The 17,069-nt window shown below is 33.5% G+C and overlaps 1 protein-coding gene across 1 annotated transcript in view; it reads left to right on the top strand.

Moving 5' to 3' along the window:
• Positions 1-2,524: 2,524 nt before the first annotated feature.
• The window catches only part of edrf1 (erythroid differentiation regulatory factor 1), a 40,702-nt gene continuing 26,157 nt past the window's right edge, over positions 2,525-17,069 (top strand). The window contains exons 1-11 of the mRNA XM_056476921.1: positions 2,525-2,786; positions 5,986-6,194; positions 8,119-8,185; positions 8,505-8,630; positions 10,203-10,327; positions 10,415-10,565; positions 10,641-10,733; positions 12,081-12,202; positions 13,301-13,412; positions 13,488-13,635; positions 13,738-13,849. Coding sequence (XP_056332896.1) covers positions 2,694-2,786; positions 5,986-6,194; positions 8,119-8,185; positions 8,505-8,630; positions 10,203-10,327; positions 10,415-10,565; positions 10,641-10,733; positions 12,081-12,202; positions 13,301-13,412; positions 13,488-13,635; positions 13,738-13,849 — 1,358 coding nt within the window. The 5' untranslated portion in view covers positions 2,525-2,693. The remainder of the gene's footprint in view (positions 2,787-5,985; positions 6,195-8,118; positions 8,186-8,504; positions 8,631-10,202; positions 10,328-10,414; positions 10,566-10,640; positions 10,734-12,080; positions 12,203-13,300; positions 13,413-13,487; positions 13,636-13,737; positions 13,850-17,069) is intronic.

Here is a 17,069-nt window from a genome sequence, read left to right as displayed (position 1 = left end):
TGTGCCAGGGCTGAACCTGTGCTGGTGCAGAGATGATGCGTCTGTCCGGTCTGTGAAAAACCAGTGTGGATGAACTGGAAAATAAGAGCAGACAGACTGGTCAATCGATTAATCAACTCAGCTAACAAAAATAAATGTAACCATGGACCACAAAAACAGTCATAAAAGTCAGTTTTTGTGAACTGAAATTTACACATGACCTGAAAGCTAATAAATAAGCATAAATATGTTTATTGGGATATGACAGTATGTGGAAATAGGGACAACTTTGAGAATCTCGTATATGAGGGCTCAATCAATTCAATATTTTTGCTATTTGAGCAATTCCAGCGTTATGGATATGACATATGCAATAAAATCTCAAAACAAAAATTAACAGAGAAAGTATATATTAACATGATATTGAAACATCTGTTTATATTTTCCAAAACCACTAACCACAAAGTTATGGGATCAGAAAAATATCAATCTGTAAACATTTTTATAGTTTGAGGGAAATAAACATGCGTTATGGATGTGACCAAAAACGTTAGCGAGTTTACAATATACAACATACTTTGTAGAAATTTAGTAAATTAAACTGCACAACCCAAAAAGAAGTAATGCTAATCAAAAGGAGAATAGTTGGCTCTCTATATAACAGATTTTAGTTTATATGACATTTTTGCATTTATGAGGAAAAAGCTTCGTTGTACATGTGACACCTCTCTGTTATGGATGTGCCAGTTGTGGAATTGGCACTTGTGTGACTTTACTAAATCTATTTTGATGAAAACTTAATTTATTTCATGGTAAGGTTGACATTTGTATGGAATTGCTCATTTAGTTTTCTGAATGAATTGCTTAGCAATACAGATTATAAATTGAACATTTAGTTTTGATAAATCTACAGTGGGAAATGTACAAAATATCCTCATGTAACATGATCTTTACTTAATGATCTCGTGATTTTTGTCATAAAGGAAAAATCATTTTGACCCTGACTATTCTCATAGCTTAGCTATTCCCAAAAAGAATAATGTGCAATGAAAACATTCTGTATAGGAAATATAATATATATCTGAATATCTGAATGTTAAAAACACAAATGTATATATTTTTGTGCTAAAATTTTGAGAACATTAACAGAAATTTTACTGAAAGTTTTACTTTAACATATTTGTTATTGTAACTAATATATTATCAAAACGTTTTGTTAAAGTTCTTCTTAAGTAATAGCAATGCTATTTCTTAACGTTTAAATGCTTTAAAAATTACGCTAGGCGAACATAACATTAAAAGTAAACAAATAAAATAAACATAAAAATTTAAAAAACGTTAAAACGTCCATCTTAAACGAGACTGGGTCATTTAAAATGAACGTTACATAAGGCGAACCTTGGCAGAAAGTTAGTAAATAAGGCTAAATTCTTATAACGTGAAAAAGAAAGAAAGAAAGAAAGAAAGAAAGAAAGAAAGAAAGAAAGAAAGAAAGACGACACCGTTGTATAACTTTGCCCAAACACTTTCAGAAAAGTTAAAGTGCGGTTCTCTTACCCAGTTTCCACTCTTGTTCTTATTAAAGTATCTTTTGCCTCCTTTACTCATTGCATGAATTTTAAAATAAACACTAAAATGTATTTATAAACGTCAGTGACGCGACGGCCTTTAGGTGAACTCAGGTGAGAGCTGTGATTTGGTAACTATGGCAACAGAACACACACACGCCATTCCTACGGAGCTGTGTGCTGAAAATAAACTAGCAACAAACACAACACATATATGTGGAAACAGCGAAAACATCTAATATCCTATACATGATTTAAAATAGCATAAACGAACCGATATTTATGAGTATTACATAGCCTATAACGTTACTTTTTAAAAAAATAACATTTGTGTAGCCTATATTACTTTTGTGTAAAAAGTACAATGGTATTGTTGCTAAAAACATGATTAGCATGTTTTTTATTTATTTTTCAGAAAATATATTTTTTTATAGTCGCAGTCGTTTTTTATAATATAAAATTAGTCGTGCCGTGATGTGTATTAATTAAATGAATGCATAAAATAGAATTAAACTCACAAAATTTTGAAATATATCTAATAATATTTTTAATTATATTGAAAATATATCTTGTTTATATTGTAAACATATTAAATATTCTCCATTGTAATATATTTTAAAACACACTGTCTGATTTAAAATGCAAACCTAAATAACATGTGCAACTGATATAATATGAAAACATTAATATATTAAAATAAATCTTAAATGTATGAATATAAATTTGTTTACACATTTCTACAGGTTTCGACTCTTTTCTAGAAAGTGGCGATGTGACGTCACGACCACTTCCGGGTGAGAGGTACTGTAAGTTTGGAGTGCTCTGTAAGAAGCTTCCAGCTGACAAGCCATTGGATTTCTCTCAAGAACATCGTTTATTTGTGTTTCTACAGAGAGCGAAGTGTTGTCGATTAACCTGACAGACGTCGACATGTCACAATAATATCGATATTTAGCACAATATCTTAAAATAAATATCTTAAAGGAGCGACATGCTGGTCTGTGTTGTGCTGTAGTGAATATGCAGTGTGTTGTCAGGATGGCATATTTATGATCAGTTTCGATCTATAAGTAGAAAAATAATCGACTGTGTGTGTTTGAAACGTTACCGTGGCGTGATTCGTGGTTTTGTGGAGCTTCTGGATGGATGAGTGTGCTGAATATGAGCTCTCAGGATAAGAAGACAGACACAGATCTCAGACAGGAGGAGGATCACAGCAGCTCTGAAGACAACAAGCAGGTCTGATATACAGTCTGTGTTTTTAACGGTAACACAATAATGCAACACTGTAAGAGACTGGCAGTACTGTAAGACGATGCCTGCTGGCACACTGCAGCATTTCTCATTGGCCTGTTGCACTGACTATGTGTGTGTGTGTAGGGCTGCACGATACTGGATAAACTATTGAGGTACAGTTAGTTTTATATTTACACATTAAGACTTTATCATCAATAATCTAATTTCAGGAAACTATTCTTTGCCAAATTCTAAATGGAGAAATCATTTTAGCAGCCAATGACTATCAAAGTACACACTGTTCTCAGTCAGTTAAATAGTGCTTATGTTGTTTTGAAGTCATACTTGCATGCGATTTCAGACCCAATATTTAGTACCATGGTAAACCTTATAGGGAGCATGTCACAAGTTGTCACTAAACTAATGTGCTAACATAAAACCAACTTTACCAACTTTATTGCAGTGTCAGTTTTTTCATTGAAGTAAAGTTGGTTTTACTGTGTCACAGGTTTTCAGTGTTTTATGCTCCCACATTCATTCACTTTTAAACACTGAAAACTTGTGACACACTCCCTATATTGTTTACCATGCAACTTTGAATATTTGATCCGAAATGGCTTATAATTATGACTTCAACATTAGCACTATTTAATTGCCTGTGAACAATGTATTTTGATAGTCATTGGCTGCTGATTTCCCTATTTAGAATTTCCCTATTCCCCCATAGTTGTGGCCAAGCTAAATTTGCCGTAGTGTATGTGTGTGAATGAGAGTGTATGGATGTTTTCCAGTGATGGGTTGCAGCTGGGTGGGTGTCCGCTGCGTAAAACATATGCTGGATAAGTTGGCGGTTCATTCCGCTGTGTCGACCCCAGATTAATAAAGGGACTAAGCCGAAAAGAAAATGAATGAATGTGCAAAAATAAAACCAAATTTTCCTGCGATACATATTGTGAAATAAGTTTACAATCACAAGAATTTTTAAACAACTCTATTTGGGACAAATGCATTCATTTTACATTGATAAGGTGTGTATCTGGACATAATATAATAAACAGCAGGCACACAACGTCATAAGACGTTAATATTAGGTTAGATTTAGGTTGTGATGTCATGGGACCAAACTTCAATGTCTAGCCAGCGTCTAAGGACAACGGTTTTTTGATGTTCAATAACAACGTCAAATGATATTTGGTTGATTTTAGGTTGTGTTGGAAAGTGACCAAAATCCAACTTTAAGCCAACATCTTAAACCAACGTCATATTGACATTAAATACTGACAGTTATTCGTCAGGTATAGCCACCAAAATCCAACGTCTGATAGACATCATAGTGATAACGTCCACACAACTTCAAGCTATAACATCACTAGACGTTGATATTTGGTTGATTTTAGCTTGGACATTGAAGCAACTTCCCCTCAATGTTGGGGTACAACGTCAATCTGACATCATGTTGACGTCCTGTGCCTGCTGGGAAATGACAAGCATAAATGAATACAATAGAACAAAGATACATAAACAAAAAGGGTTTTCCTGGAGAGTTTAACAGCATTGAGGTGCAGAAATGAATAATCAGATGTAAAATAACACAGTATACAGTAGTCAACATTTGAAAGGGATCAAATGCTTTCATTAAAAGTTGTCCTAAAACGATTCAGCAGCACCCATTCTTGTCTTGGGATGATTTTAAAAACCTTTTTTGATCCACTTTGACTACTGCATTCTTCATTGTACAAATAATGAAATTGATCTTTGTTAAAGCTGCAAATTGTATAATTTCTTGTGTCCAAATGATTACAATTTGCTTGAAATCTTACAAATTCACAGTCCTTAAAGTTCATTATAATCCCAACGCGACATCGCAGATCCTGTGATGTGATTCATGCAGATTCGCACATTTGATATCAATGTTAAAACGATAAATTGCTCAGACCTAGTGTGTGTTTATGCTAAATAATGTTTATGGCGAAGTCTATATGGGATACAGCTGTGGATACTCGCATCAATATAGCATAATTTATGTGCCACTGTACAACAATAGTTTATATTTTTACATGGTATACTGTGAGGGGTAGGGGTGAATGTTAATAAAATACAATTAATGGGTAATTTAATAAATAATATGAATAAAACACGGTAAAATTACTGTTTTTACATTACTTAGAGAATTGGGTTTAGGGTTGGGGTAGGGGTAGACATTAATAAAAGACAATTAATGGGTAATTTAATGAATAATATGAATAAAACACAGTAAAATGACTGTTTTTACATTACTTAGAGAATTGGATTAAGGGTTGGGGTAGGGGTAGACATTAATAAAAGACAATTAATGGGTAATTTATTAAATTATATGAATAAAACTGTATAATTACTGTTTTTTCATTACTGTGAGGGTTGGGTTTAGGGTTGGGATAGGGGTAGATGTTAACAAAATAATACAATTAATGGGTAATTTAATAAATTATTCGAATAAAACATGGTAAAATGACTGTTTTTACATTACTTAGAGAATTGGGTTTAGGGTTGGGGTAGGGGTAGACATTAATAAAAGACAATTAATGGGTAATTTAATAAATAATATGAATAAAATACGGTAAAATTACATTTTTACATTACTTAGAGAATTGGGTTTAGGGTTGGGGTAGGGGTAGATATTAATAAAATACAATTAATGGGTAATTTAATAAATAATATGAATAAAACACGGTAAAATTACTGTTTACTTACATTACTTAGAGAATTGGGTTTAGGGTCAGGGTAGACATAATTAAAACACAATTAATGGGTAATTTAATAAATAATATAAATAGTTCTCGTTGACTTCCAGCCGCAGATGCACATCTAATATATATTATCAGAACATTTTATTAAAGTTGTTGTTAAATTATAGAAATGTTAATGTTTAAAATGATTTATTACCTTTTTTAAATTTACAGGTACATAACACTAATAAAATAATAAAAAAATTCAAAATGTCCATCTTAAAAAAGACCAGATTCTGAGAAAGAGGTAAATATTTTAGTAAATGTAAAAGTATTTTTTGTAAATATTTTCCACAGCCTTTTTTACAGCATTTTAGTCTTTTAAAATGCAAAAAATGGAAAAAGAGAATGTAATTAACTTCTCTCTCCATATATGTGCATATATATGTGACATATAGCAATATAATTATTGTGTATATGCAATATTTGTGTTTTAGGAGGGGGTTATTTGTCTGGGCAACAATGAAGTGAAGAGTCGTGCAGTAGTGAAGTATTCGGCTGCTCCTCCTCCCTCTTCCTATGCATTACTACAAGAGAAGACTGACCTCAAGCTGCCACCAGCAAACTGGCTGCGGGAAAATGCTCAGCTGGGACCCGCAGGGACCACCATACTCGGATCCAGCCGGAAAAGCAAACCCTTCTCCAGGTATGACTGAATGAATCATATATATGTGTGAGATAACACAATTTTATAGACAGAAACATTTAAAATGCAAGTAAAGTACACTTATATATTTTTATAGATATAGAAACATGTTCAATGCAAGTAAAGAACACTTTAATGTCTCAAATAACTTTTGAAAAAATATATAATATGAAAAATAAAATATATAATGTTTCATCATTAAAACATAACAGATCTACAGTGGTGGGCAAGCTACTTGAAAAATGTAGTGAGCTAAGCTACTAGCTACTCTACTTAAAATGTATCTTAACTACACTAAAAGCTACCCTCTGGGAAGTGTAGCAAGCTAAGCTAAAAGCTACTTGGCACAAGTAACTACATGTAAGCTATTTTTTACTTTTAAGTCGAAGCTACTTAAATCCAAGTCAATCATATCTAAGTGATCAATAAAACTGTCAATGAAATATTTGTGGCCTAATTGTTCAGTTCAAATATTTACTGCAAATAATAACAAATTATAATATATAACAGCAAAAATTCCAATAAAACCAGGTGTTACACATTTAAAATATTATAGTAATTTATAGTAAAGGGAAATATTAGGAATAAGCATTAAATTGTATATATATCACCAACTCTTCATTAATGAATTGCACTACATAATGTAGTATCATTAGTAACCATCACGAATCATGAACTAATAGTAATTGCCTTAGTATACTTTAGCCTTTACTACAGTAAACTATATATACATATTTTTTTTATAAAAAATATTTTTTTAATAAAGTACCACAACAAATTAATCTGAGTACTTCACTATTGTGTAGTTCAAGAACATTATAGTACTTACTATAAATAACTAAAGTATTTTTTGAGCACAGCATCAGAATAAACATTATTGCATCTTAACATGTACTTCTCGAGGTGTGTTCACGAGGAATCCTGCTTCAGAAATAACTCCTCACCCTTAGTCATCTTTCCATCAAGCAAATTTCTCATGTTAGCCTAATTGGTTTGCGACGTCACCGACCACAGCATTGTCGACCACCGAAAAACAGGAAGAAATCATCATTCTCCCTATCATATGAATTTACTTTCATCAGCTAGAGACTGGCCATACAGCTCTGTAAATGTCGGTGCCCTCACTTATTGATCAACAATTGGTAAATGTAGCTTGTGTGGACGCTACTGTGCTTCTTGACTAAAATAATAGCTTCGCTACTGAAAAGCTATTTAATTTAGAAAGTAACGACGCTACCGCCACGCTACTGAGAAATGTAGTTAAGCTAGTAGCAACACTACTGCCCAACACTGCAGATCTATTTATGTAAAAATGTAACTGCACTCATATTCTGGCCTGCACTTATTAAAATGAAGAAAAGAATAGGTGATCAGACAAAGTAATAGTATAAAGACGTAAAATGGCAACTAATTATGGTTTAATTATATATACAGTGTTCAGCATAAATGAGTACAGCCCATTTTGAAAATGACTATTTTTATCCATTTCTCACTTAATATGGTCATATGTTTAGGTGCATTTGAACAAAACAGATTTAATAAATGGATATATTTATTAAAATAATCTTTTACTCACAGAACATCTTTAGAAATAGAACGATAATACATTAAAGTTCATGTGAAATATTGTGGAAAAAATATTACAAACTACAAAATTTCAACAAAATTTGATACTTTTTTTGTTTCTCTTTTTATCATTTTTATGTAATATTTTTCTCTTTAACATTATCATTTAGAAATCTAGAGATTAGCTCTAGATTTGGCTTTAGTACTGACTACTCTAATGCTATCCACAAATATAATATTGTAAAGCTTCCTATAGAAAATATTAATCTAGTCGAGAGATTTGTGAGGGGTGTACTCAAATCTGCTGAGCACTGAAAATGATTCTTGTTAAAAATATGTGATTTCTTTTTAATTGTAGTTTTGGGATGGCGTATGACTTCATCGACTCTATAGGTGATGATGTCGATGTTGTGTCTGATTCAGAGGTATGTTATATTGTTATGTGTATATAACAGCAAAAGCATGATTCAGCTTAGTTACTAAATATCTTTCAAAAGTGGTCAAGTCAAACAATAATGGCATTATATGATCATATTTTCGAAGCAGAATATCTGATTTCAGCATTGTTTTTCAGATAAACAAGTATGTTCACTTGGCATGTTTCTTAAATATCTGCAAACATATAATGGTATTTTTATGCTTTAGAAGAGTCAAAAAATTACATATAGCACCTTTGTAAAATAATCTATAATATATGTACTATATTATATATTAAATACTATAATATATTTTTTACTTCATCAGAACATCAAGAAGCTGCTGAAGATTCCCTACAGTAAATCTCATGTCAGTATGGCTGTTCATCGAGTTGGCAGCACTTTACTGTTAGATGAACTGGACATTCAGGAGCTCTTCATGAGGTCATCACAGGTAACTGGAAAAAGTCATTCATCTCTCTAGCTGGCCAGATTTAATTGCACCAGCACAAACTGTCTTTTTCAGGATTTACTAAACACGCACAGTGAATAATTAGCGCTGAAAATGCATGAGCAGTTATTTCGTGCCTGACATTTTTGAATATGCATTTGAAGGAGTTACCCTTTTAGATGGACATTTTATGGGAGGAGAGTATTGAAATGAAGCCCACAATGAAATTTAATAATATTTGCAATCTTCCATCAATGCTATTACTTAATTTCTTTAACTTTGATGACTTAATTCTAACTGAAGAGGAATATTGTGTAGGGTGTAGTCATGGGCCGGTATAAGATTGTGACGGTATAATAACTATAATATTGTGATCACTGCTGTAAAATATATTCTTCTTAAATGTCTGGGTAAAAAAACTACAACTTTTTTCCCATTTGAAAACAATATATTCTATTTTTTGAAAGATTTATGATATTTTGGAGCAGTAAACTCGTCAGACTGTATAATTCAAATGAATCATTGACTACTGTTGTCTTAATTTGTTTAAAAAAGAGATTTCTTTACATTTTAAAATGGCATCTTTGGATATTTTTTTCAGCTGGAGATACTATTCTAAAAAACAAAAAAATGTAAATAAAAAATCTTACACATACCTTGGACAGTATTATAGAAAATTTTGGCGGTATTAAAACCATTAATTTTCCAAACAGCGGTATACCTTTAAAACGGTTATTGTCCCATGCCTAGTAGGGGGTGGGGTTTTATTTTTGTGCTCCTCCAATCACTTGCAGCAAACTAAGAAAGGGGTGTGGCTAAGCATATTTCATCCAAGCCATCAAACTGACATCATCAGAAAAGGACTGCTGTTCCTGAGTGGAAGCAAATGGTCATATTTGGATTAAAGATTACCAAAACATTTGTTATTTGGATGTGCACAGAATAAAAATTCACCTTAATACTAACAATGTGCACTAGGCTAGAAAAATCATAAACATTGTATACTTTGATTTCATGCGGATTTCATGCTCTCTAAAATATAAAACATTGTTTTTAGGCCATGTCAGGTTTCCCAAATTCGACATGTTCTTCCAAATACCCAGGGTCAGTTCATCATGATGCATTCTTTTTTTTTTTATTGCACATTTTTCCAAAAAAATAGGTATGGACAGTATGGCGATCTCTATATAGGAATATTCCTTTTTCACAGCCGATAAGAGTCTGCATTGTGCTCGGTATATTGCGTCGATCGATATGTAAATAAGATGTTACGTCATGTTCTTTCATTTGCATTTTGTCAGTAAATAACCTGCAGATATTTCCACACCTATCTGTTCTGTTTTGGACTTGTGCTCTCATTCTAATTTGCATTGTTCACTAAATCTGGCTATAGAGCTCACTCAGGCCTTGATGTGCATCTCTATTGTATCTTCAAGAGGCTATCCACCAATCCCTAAAGCAAAGTGCTGAGTTATATAGTAGTGCAATATATATTTATGCTTTTTAAAGTGTTTTAATAGTGTGTATACCATACCATTTATTTAACTTGAATCTACCATTGCATCCGCTTTCTAGACTGGTGATTGGACGTGGCTGAAGGAGTTTTACCAGCGTCTCATTGACCAAAAGTGGCAGAGAAAGAAGAAAAGTAAAGAACACTGGAACGAGAAGGCCATCCTCTCCAAATTTCTCTATTACAGGTCAGTAATAGAGACATCACACTGATTCCACCCTACCAAAGCATTGATCTTATTGATTTACAGCCACAATGCTCCTCTGTGTTGCAGTATTAACAGTGATGGGACTGCAGTGTCTGTGCCGTCAGATACAGACCAAACAGGAGACGAGGGTTGTGGGACGGGAACTGATGGACCGTCTTGGCCTGCGACTTTCAGCAGCTCCACCACTGATTCAGAAGAGTCTGCACTGCCTAAAGAAGTGTGTTCAGCTTGTCTCTTCTTCTCATTTCTTTAATGGTTCTGTGGCTGAATTTCGATCACTCCTGTTTTTCAGGAGCAGGTGGACACATACGCTTTAGGTCACGTGTCTTCAGTTCCCAAAGAACAAAATCTTCCCACACTGTTTAATGAAGGAGAAAACAGTCAGGTAATGGGATTTATCCAGCATTCAAATTCATATAAAATTGTGCGTTGTTTGAGGGATATTAAATATACATATTTAAAAAAAACTTGTTTATTACTTTTTATGGGTTTATTAATGCTAAATTATTATTAAATATTTTGTTATATTATTAAATATAAAAAGTTCTACAACATCTAATCTTGCATTTCAAAATTATATAGAGTTGAAGTTAGGGCTGTGCAATTAATCGGATTTTAGGTTTCAATTTTGATTTTGGCTTCCAACAATTATGAAAAAACATGAATCGAGATAAACCGATTATTGCATTTCACATGAAAGTTAGTAAAATCATGTACTGTAACGTGAATTTTTCAGCATGGGAAGGGCTTCTTTTATTGATGTGTATTTGATTCATTCAAGTTTTTAATACATTTCCAATTTATGATAAATGTATATCTCCAAAGCTTTTTGGACATATGATCCACTGATAATCGTTTTAAATAATCGTGATTACAATTGTGACCAAAATAATCATGATTATGATTTTTCCCACAATCGAGCAGCCCTAGTTGAAGTCCAAATTATTCGCCCTCCTGTGAATTTATTTTCTTTTTTGATTATTTCCCAAATTGTGTTTAACAAAGCAAGGGATTTTTCTCAGTATTTGCTATAATATATTTTTTAAATATTAGTTGTATTTGCTTTATTTCGGCTAGAATAAAAGTAGTTGTTAATTTTGAAATAACATTTTAAGGTCAATATTACTATCATCCTTAAGCAATATTTTTTTTTGGTTGTCTACAGAACAAACCATCATTATACAATGACTTGCTTAATTACCCTAACTTGCCTAATTAACCTAGTTGAGCCTTTAATTGCCACTTTAAGCTGAATAATAGTATCCTGAAAAATATCTAGTGAAATATAATGTACTGTCATCATGGCAAAGATAAAATAAATCAGTAGATTTATAATAACAATATAAATTTGTTAATAAAACTATTATGTTTAGAAATGTGTTGAACAAATCTTATTTCTGTTAAACAGAAATTGGGGGTAAAATATAGAGGGGGGCTAATAATTGTATATTCCTACTAAACTGTATATTGTAAATTTAATCAGAACCACATTGTACATCAAAATACAAATACAGTCAAGCACAAAATTATTGATACCCCTGGCAAATACATCATCTTATTATCTTTTGAAAATAGCCTGTGTCATCTCCGGTCAAATAAACATGCTGGTTGAATAAAAGTAACTAAGTCAGAATTTGCCAAAGATATGAATAATTTTGGGCTTGACTGTATGTATTTGTATTTTTAACTGTATGTATTTTTATTTAAACTGTTCTTTATTACACTCTCTCAGGGTTTGAGGAATGACTTTGTCAGGAATATTTTATGGACATTTGAGGACATCCACATGCTTGTGGGTTCAAATATGCCAATTTTTGGAGGTGGACGATATCCAGCAGTCAGTCTACGTCTCAGGTTAGAGTACAATTTTGTTGTTGCTTTCATCATTTTTTAAAAATAAAAATATTAATTATGATAAATTATTCATTACATTTGAAGGCTAAACCTTAAAGTTTTTTGTATATACATAAACTTTTATTTAGCCAGACCACAAAAAAAAAAAAAAAGGAATATATATATATATATATATATATATATATATATATATATATATATATATATATATATATATATATATATATATATATATATATATACACAAAAAGTGACAGTTAAGGTTTTATAGTTTTTTTAATAAATAAATTCTTTTCTACAATTGAAACTGAAAATTGTCATGATACTGCAAATTAAACTCCACTATCACAGGAGTCAATAAAATAATTAAGTTATTGAAGGTGTGTAAATAACACAGTAAATGAGTAAATAAAATTCATAATGCATTAAAATAGAAAATAATTGTTTCAAGTTGCAAAAGAATTATGTATTAATAATTATATATATATATATATATATATATATATATATATATATATATATATATATATATATATATATATATATATATATATATATATATATATATATATATTTGCTGTATTTTTAATCTAATCAAAAAAAACTTACTGACCACATACCTGCACTGAACTAATTTTAGATTTTAAAATTCCCATTTCACATCATCATAACAGAGACAACAGCAAACCCCTTTTAGGCTTTGATTCTAATTGTGCCGTTTTGGTGACTGCTGCTTTAAATTTAAATGAGATTGTGCTCTTTTCAAAAGAGGGTGGAGCTACAAATGCCTATGTGTCAGCATAGCAGCAGATTCAAAAACAAGACTAAAATCCTATGCTAATGAGGGAGAGATCATCACTAATGGGTGGGGCTTTCCCCCTCCGATGACTCGTACAAAAGGAGAATGTCAATCAAAGTGTTTCTGCAGACTGTTTTTATCTAGTGTCATTATAAGAAATAAAATATATACATTTTTACCATTAGAGGCTGGTTGTATTCACACACAGTTTTCACACAACTGTGTTTAAACCCTTAATAAAAGTGATTTTTGCATAATAGATCCCCTTTAAGTATTCTGATTTTACCTCATCGTAACAGGGACAACAACAAACCAATCAACGTTCTCACAGGAATTGATTACTGGCTGGATAATTTGATGTGTAACGTACCAGAGCTGGTCATGTGCTTTCACGTCAATGGCATTGTTCAGGTAAGAAGATCAAATCCACCTGTTACATTGATCCAAAATAATATTAGATTTTCTAAGAACTCTCCTTGTCTGCAGAAATATGAAATGATAAAAACAGAGGACATCCCCAATTTGGAGAACTCCACGTTCTCCACACGGGTTGTTAAAGACATTGCACAAAATATCCTGTCATTCCTGAAATCAAACTGTACCAAAGAAGGACACACGTACTGGCTCTTCAAGGGTAGGTGGCTGACACGCTGATGTTTGTTATCAACTGTTTCATCCAGTGGGCATACAAGGTGGCTTTTTTCAATTATAAATGCCTGTGTGTTCATTCATCCAGCCAGCGGGAGTGACATTGTGAAGCTGTACGACCTCACTACACTGTGTGAAGAAGCGGCCGAGGAGAAATGCCAGAATCCCTTCACACTTCCAGTAGCCGTGCTTCTCTACAAGTATGTTTTGCATTCATTAGCACTAGCACTGTCAGCTGACATAGCTATGGACTGACATATTTTAAACCATAATATAGTAATGGTAGTGTTACATCACAAAGCATTCATGAGAGACTGGTAACATAAGCATTTATATTATCATAGTTCAACATTGAATAGTGCATTATTAAAATCCAAAGTTGTACTTGTTAACCTTAGTTAATTAATGTTATTTAACTTAAGTGCATGGTACACTGAGTAACGAAGGTCACCAGTGTAGCCAATAGCCATATTAGCACCAGGATTTCTGCAGATATCGTAATGTCAGATTTAAAGGGCACATAGTTTACCTCTTTTTTTATGATTTAATATTAATATTATGGTTCTTCTGAGTGTGCCAGTTTAGGTTCAGTTCAAAACACAATTCAGATTATTTTATTATAATGTGTTAAAAAGTGTCATGTTGGGGGCGTGTCCACAGTTCGCTGATTTATGGGTGTGTTGCTTCACATGTAAATTAGTTTCGGCTTCCTGCCACCGTAACAAGGGGGCGGGGCCATGAGCTCACCCGCTCTGCGTTTGCAACAGAGTCTGACAGGCAGATGGAGAAGGAGAGAGGATCACCGTTCAGTCGTACATGTACGACTCTGACACAGACCAAGCAGAGAGTACAAAATCATATGTGTCTTTGTACAGTTTTACAGCTAACTGTGTGCTAGTTTCAAGTGCCGAGTTTGTACACAGAAACTAATAACCACGCACACTGAATTAACTTTGACTGAGGCACCGGATGCGCCGCTCGAAGCCGCGACACGGCACACCAGACACTCTCTGTAGCGCAGCAGAGACATAAAGTGTCCCGAATCGTCGCGCCATGCATTTTTGAATTCTAAACATAGGTTTCTGCAGCGGTCCGCGGCGCCCAGCCGTCGACTTGAGTGTACCCTGATAGAAACCTATCTTTAGAATTCTAAAACGCATGCTAGTTAAGATCACAGGGAGCTTCTTTGATCGCGAGAAATGCAAACGACTGAAGTATAAGGTAGACTCAATGAGAAGTACACATGTTTGCAAACCTACCTAAAGATACAACCAATAATTCCGATTAGAGCGATAATGTGGAGAATATTGCTCTTGTGTTGAGCCCAATGAGCCTTGCATCTAAAAATAGAGCTAGGGTGTTCCTTTAGTTGTATCGCATCGACTCACGCTGAAAATGGTGGACGTGAATCAACAAACTGAGGATATGATGACACGCCTGTCAATCAATTTTGGTGGGCGGGGGGACCGCTCCCCTACGTCAAGTAGTGGTCGGTTTGAAAACCGCTCCAATTGGTCCACCGTTTTTTATGTTGTTAAATTGAAAAAAAAGCACTGGGTGTGCCCCAATATGACGGTCTATACACCATACATGCACATATGTCTGTCCAAACAGCTTGAAAAGTAGATTTTTTACCATAGGTGCCCTTTAAGACTTTTTAAGACCTTTTTAAGACCATTAACTATTAAATTTAAGACCTATATCACAATATCAAAAACACGCATAAACATAAAGAGAAAAGGTAATAATCACAAAATTAGTTATAAATTGAACTACGGAAAAAACAAACATCTTAAGGCTGATTTATACTGATTTATAAATAGTTTTTTACTGTAAAATAATGCACAATGGTTTGAAGGAAACAGACTCTCAATTTTTAACCATTCTTCTGCAGAAAATCAACATGTTTGCCTTTTCTGGCAGAAGTCAGGATCTTTCTTGGTTTATTGTGCTCCCTGCAGCTGAAAATATCTTCTTTGAGTTGCAAAATGCAGTAAATGAAATAATGTTTATAATTTTTCATTAAAGCATTCACATAAATGAGTTAACAGTGTTTTGGGAGTAGCTGTGTTTTACAGTTATACAGTTTTGGAGCATCTTGCAATGTAAATATAAGCTGTTTTTTTTTATAATTTTATATTAGTTTTATTTGTAAATACAGCTGACGTAAAAGCATTTTTAATGTTTAAGATTTATTTAGGCTACTGCAGAAAAAATACTGTTTTCAATGTAACCGAATGTGTGTGTTTATTAAACTATTAATGTTATACTAATTTAGGTGATTGACTGCTGGCATAACGAAGGAGGATGTAACGTCACCGTTAGTAGCTAGGCAGTCAAAAACTTTTCATTTGTCTTTCTGCAGTAAATGCAATTTTGAAAGATACTTTCACTTAGCCAGATTGCTTGCGTTTCCGCTTATGGAGGAAAACAACTGGTTGCGTTTGTTGCAACGGGCACTGTCGCTGTCCACTCAGGAAATACAGCCCGTTTGGTTCACTCCGCAAGCTTACGAGCTGTGTGTGCACTTAGTGCGAGCCTCCGCTGAGTGCATGCGCACAGCAGAGAACTGTGAAGGCTTTTATACTTGACGTGCTCGCCGGAAACAGAAGCATTTCTCACGTGATATTGCCAACTGTGCAGATGACTATCAAATATCGCAAATTAGAAAAAGTTGGTCCGTTAAGTTATAAGTAATGTTTTTTCAGCAATAAATCTCTAGTAGCGATAGCAGAACCGTTATCGATACATTGGTCTTTTATAATGTAGCACAGATACCGATAAAGTACCGCGTTTCGGTACCCATCCTTGGTCACAGGCCTTAAAAACACAAACACAACTGATTAGCTTTTGCTTTATTACAATTAAACTGAAATGACTCCACAATTGCACCTGGTATACTATAATCCCACATTGATATTGCACATTCTGCAATGTGACTATTGTGAATACGCACATTGCGATATCAATGCTAAAACTATATAATAATAGTGCAGTGTTTCCTCTAGGATTTTTTTCCAGCTGTGGCGGCAGACTCTGTTGAGCCTTTTACACAGATCTACCAACTACCCGTGGCGTTATTTCATTGACAAATGTCGTGAGCGCAGTATTACAAGTCACGATCGCATTCATGTAACGCTAATACAAGCATGTGAATCTCTGTGCTCAAGTGCCGATTTCCTCTGTTGGTGCACAAAACTTCTTGCGCGCCCTCAAATATACGCTGCTCAAGTGCAGATTTTCTTGTGCGCTCTCAAATAAACGCTGCTGAAGTGAGTTCATGTAACGAGCATGTCTCCAACATTTATTAGATTTGCTAGGAATATTTGTGAATGTCTTCAATAGACCTACAGAGCAGCATTAATGCGTCTTGAAGTAAAGTGAAACGGTTATAAACTCCAGCAAGATAAAGTCATTGTA

The sequence above is a fragment of the Danio aesculapii genome, chromosome 17 (assembly GCF_903798145.1).
Source record: "Danio aesculapii chromosome 17, fDanAes4.1, whole genome shotgun sequence".
Lineage (NCBI taxonomy): Eukaryota > Metazoa > Chordata > Actinopteri > Cypriniformes > Danionidae > Danio > Danio aesculapii.
The sequence above is the reverse complement of the archived record's forward strand: the minus strand, read 5'-3'. Positions and strand labels throughout refer to the sequence as shown.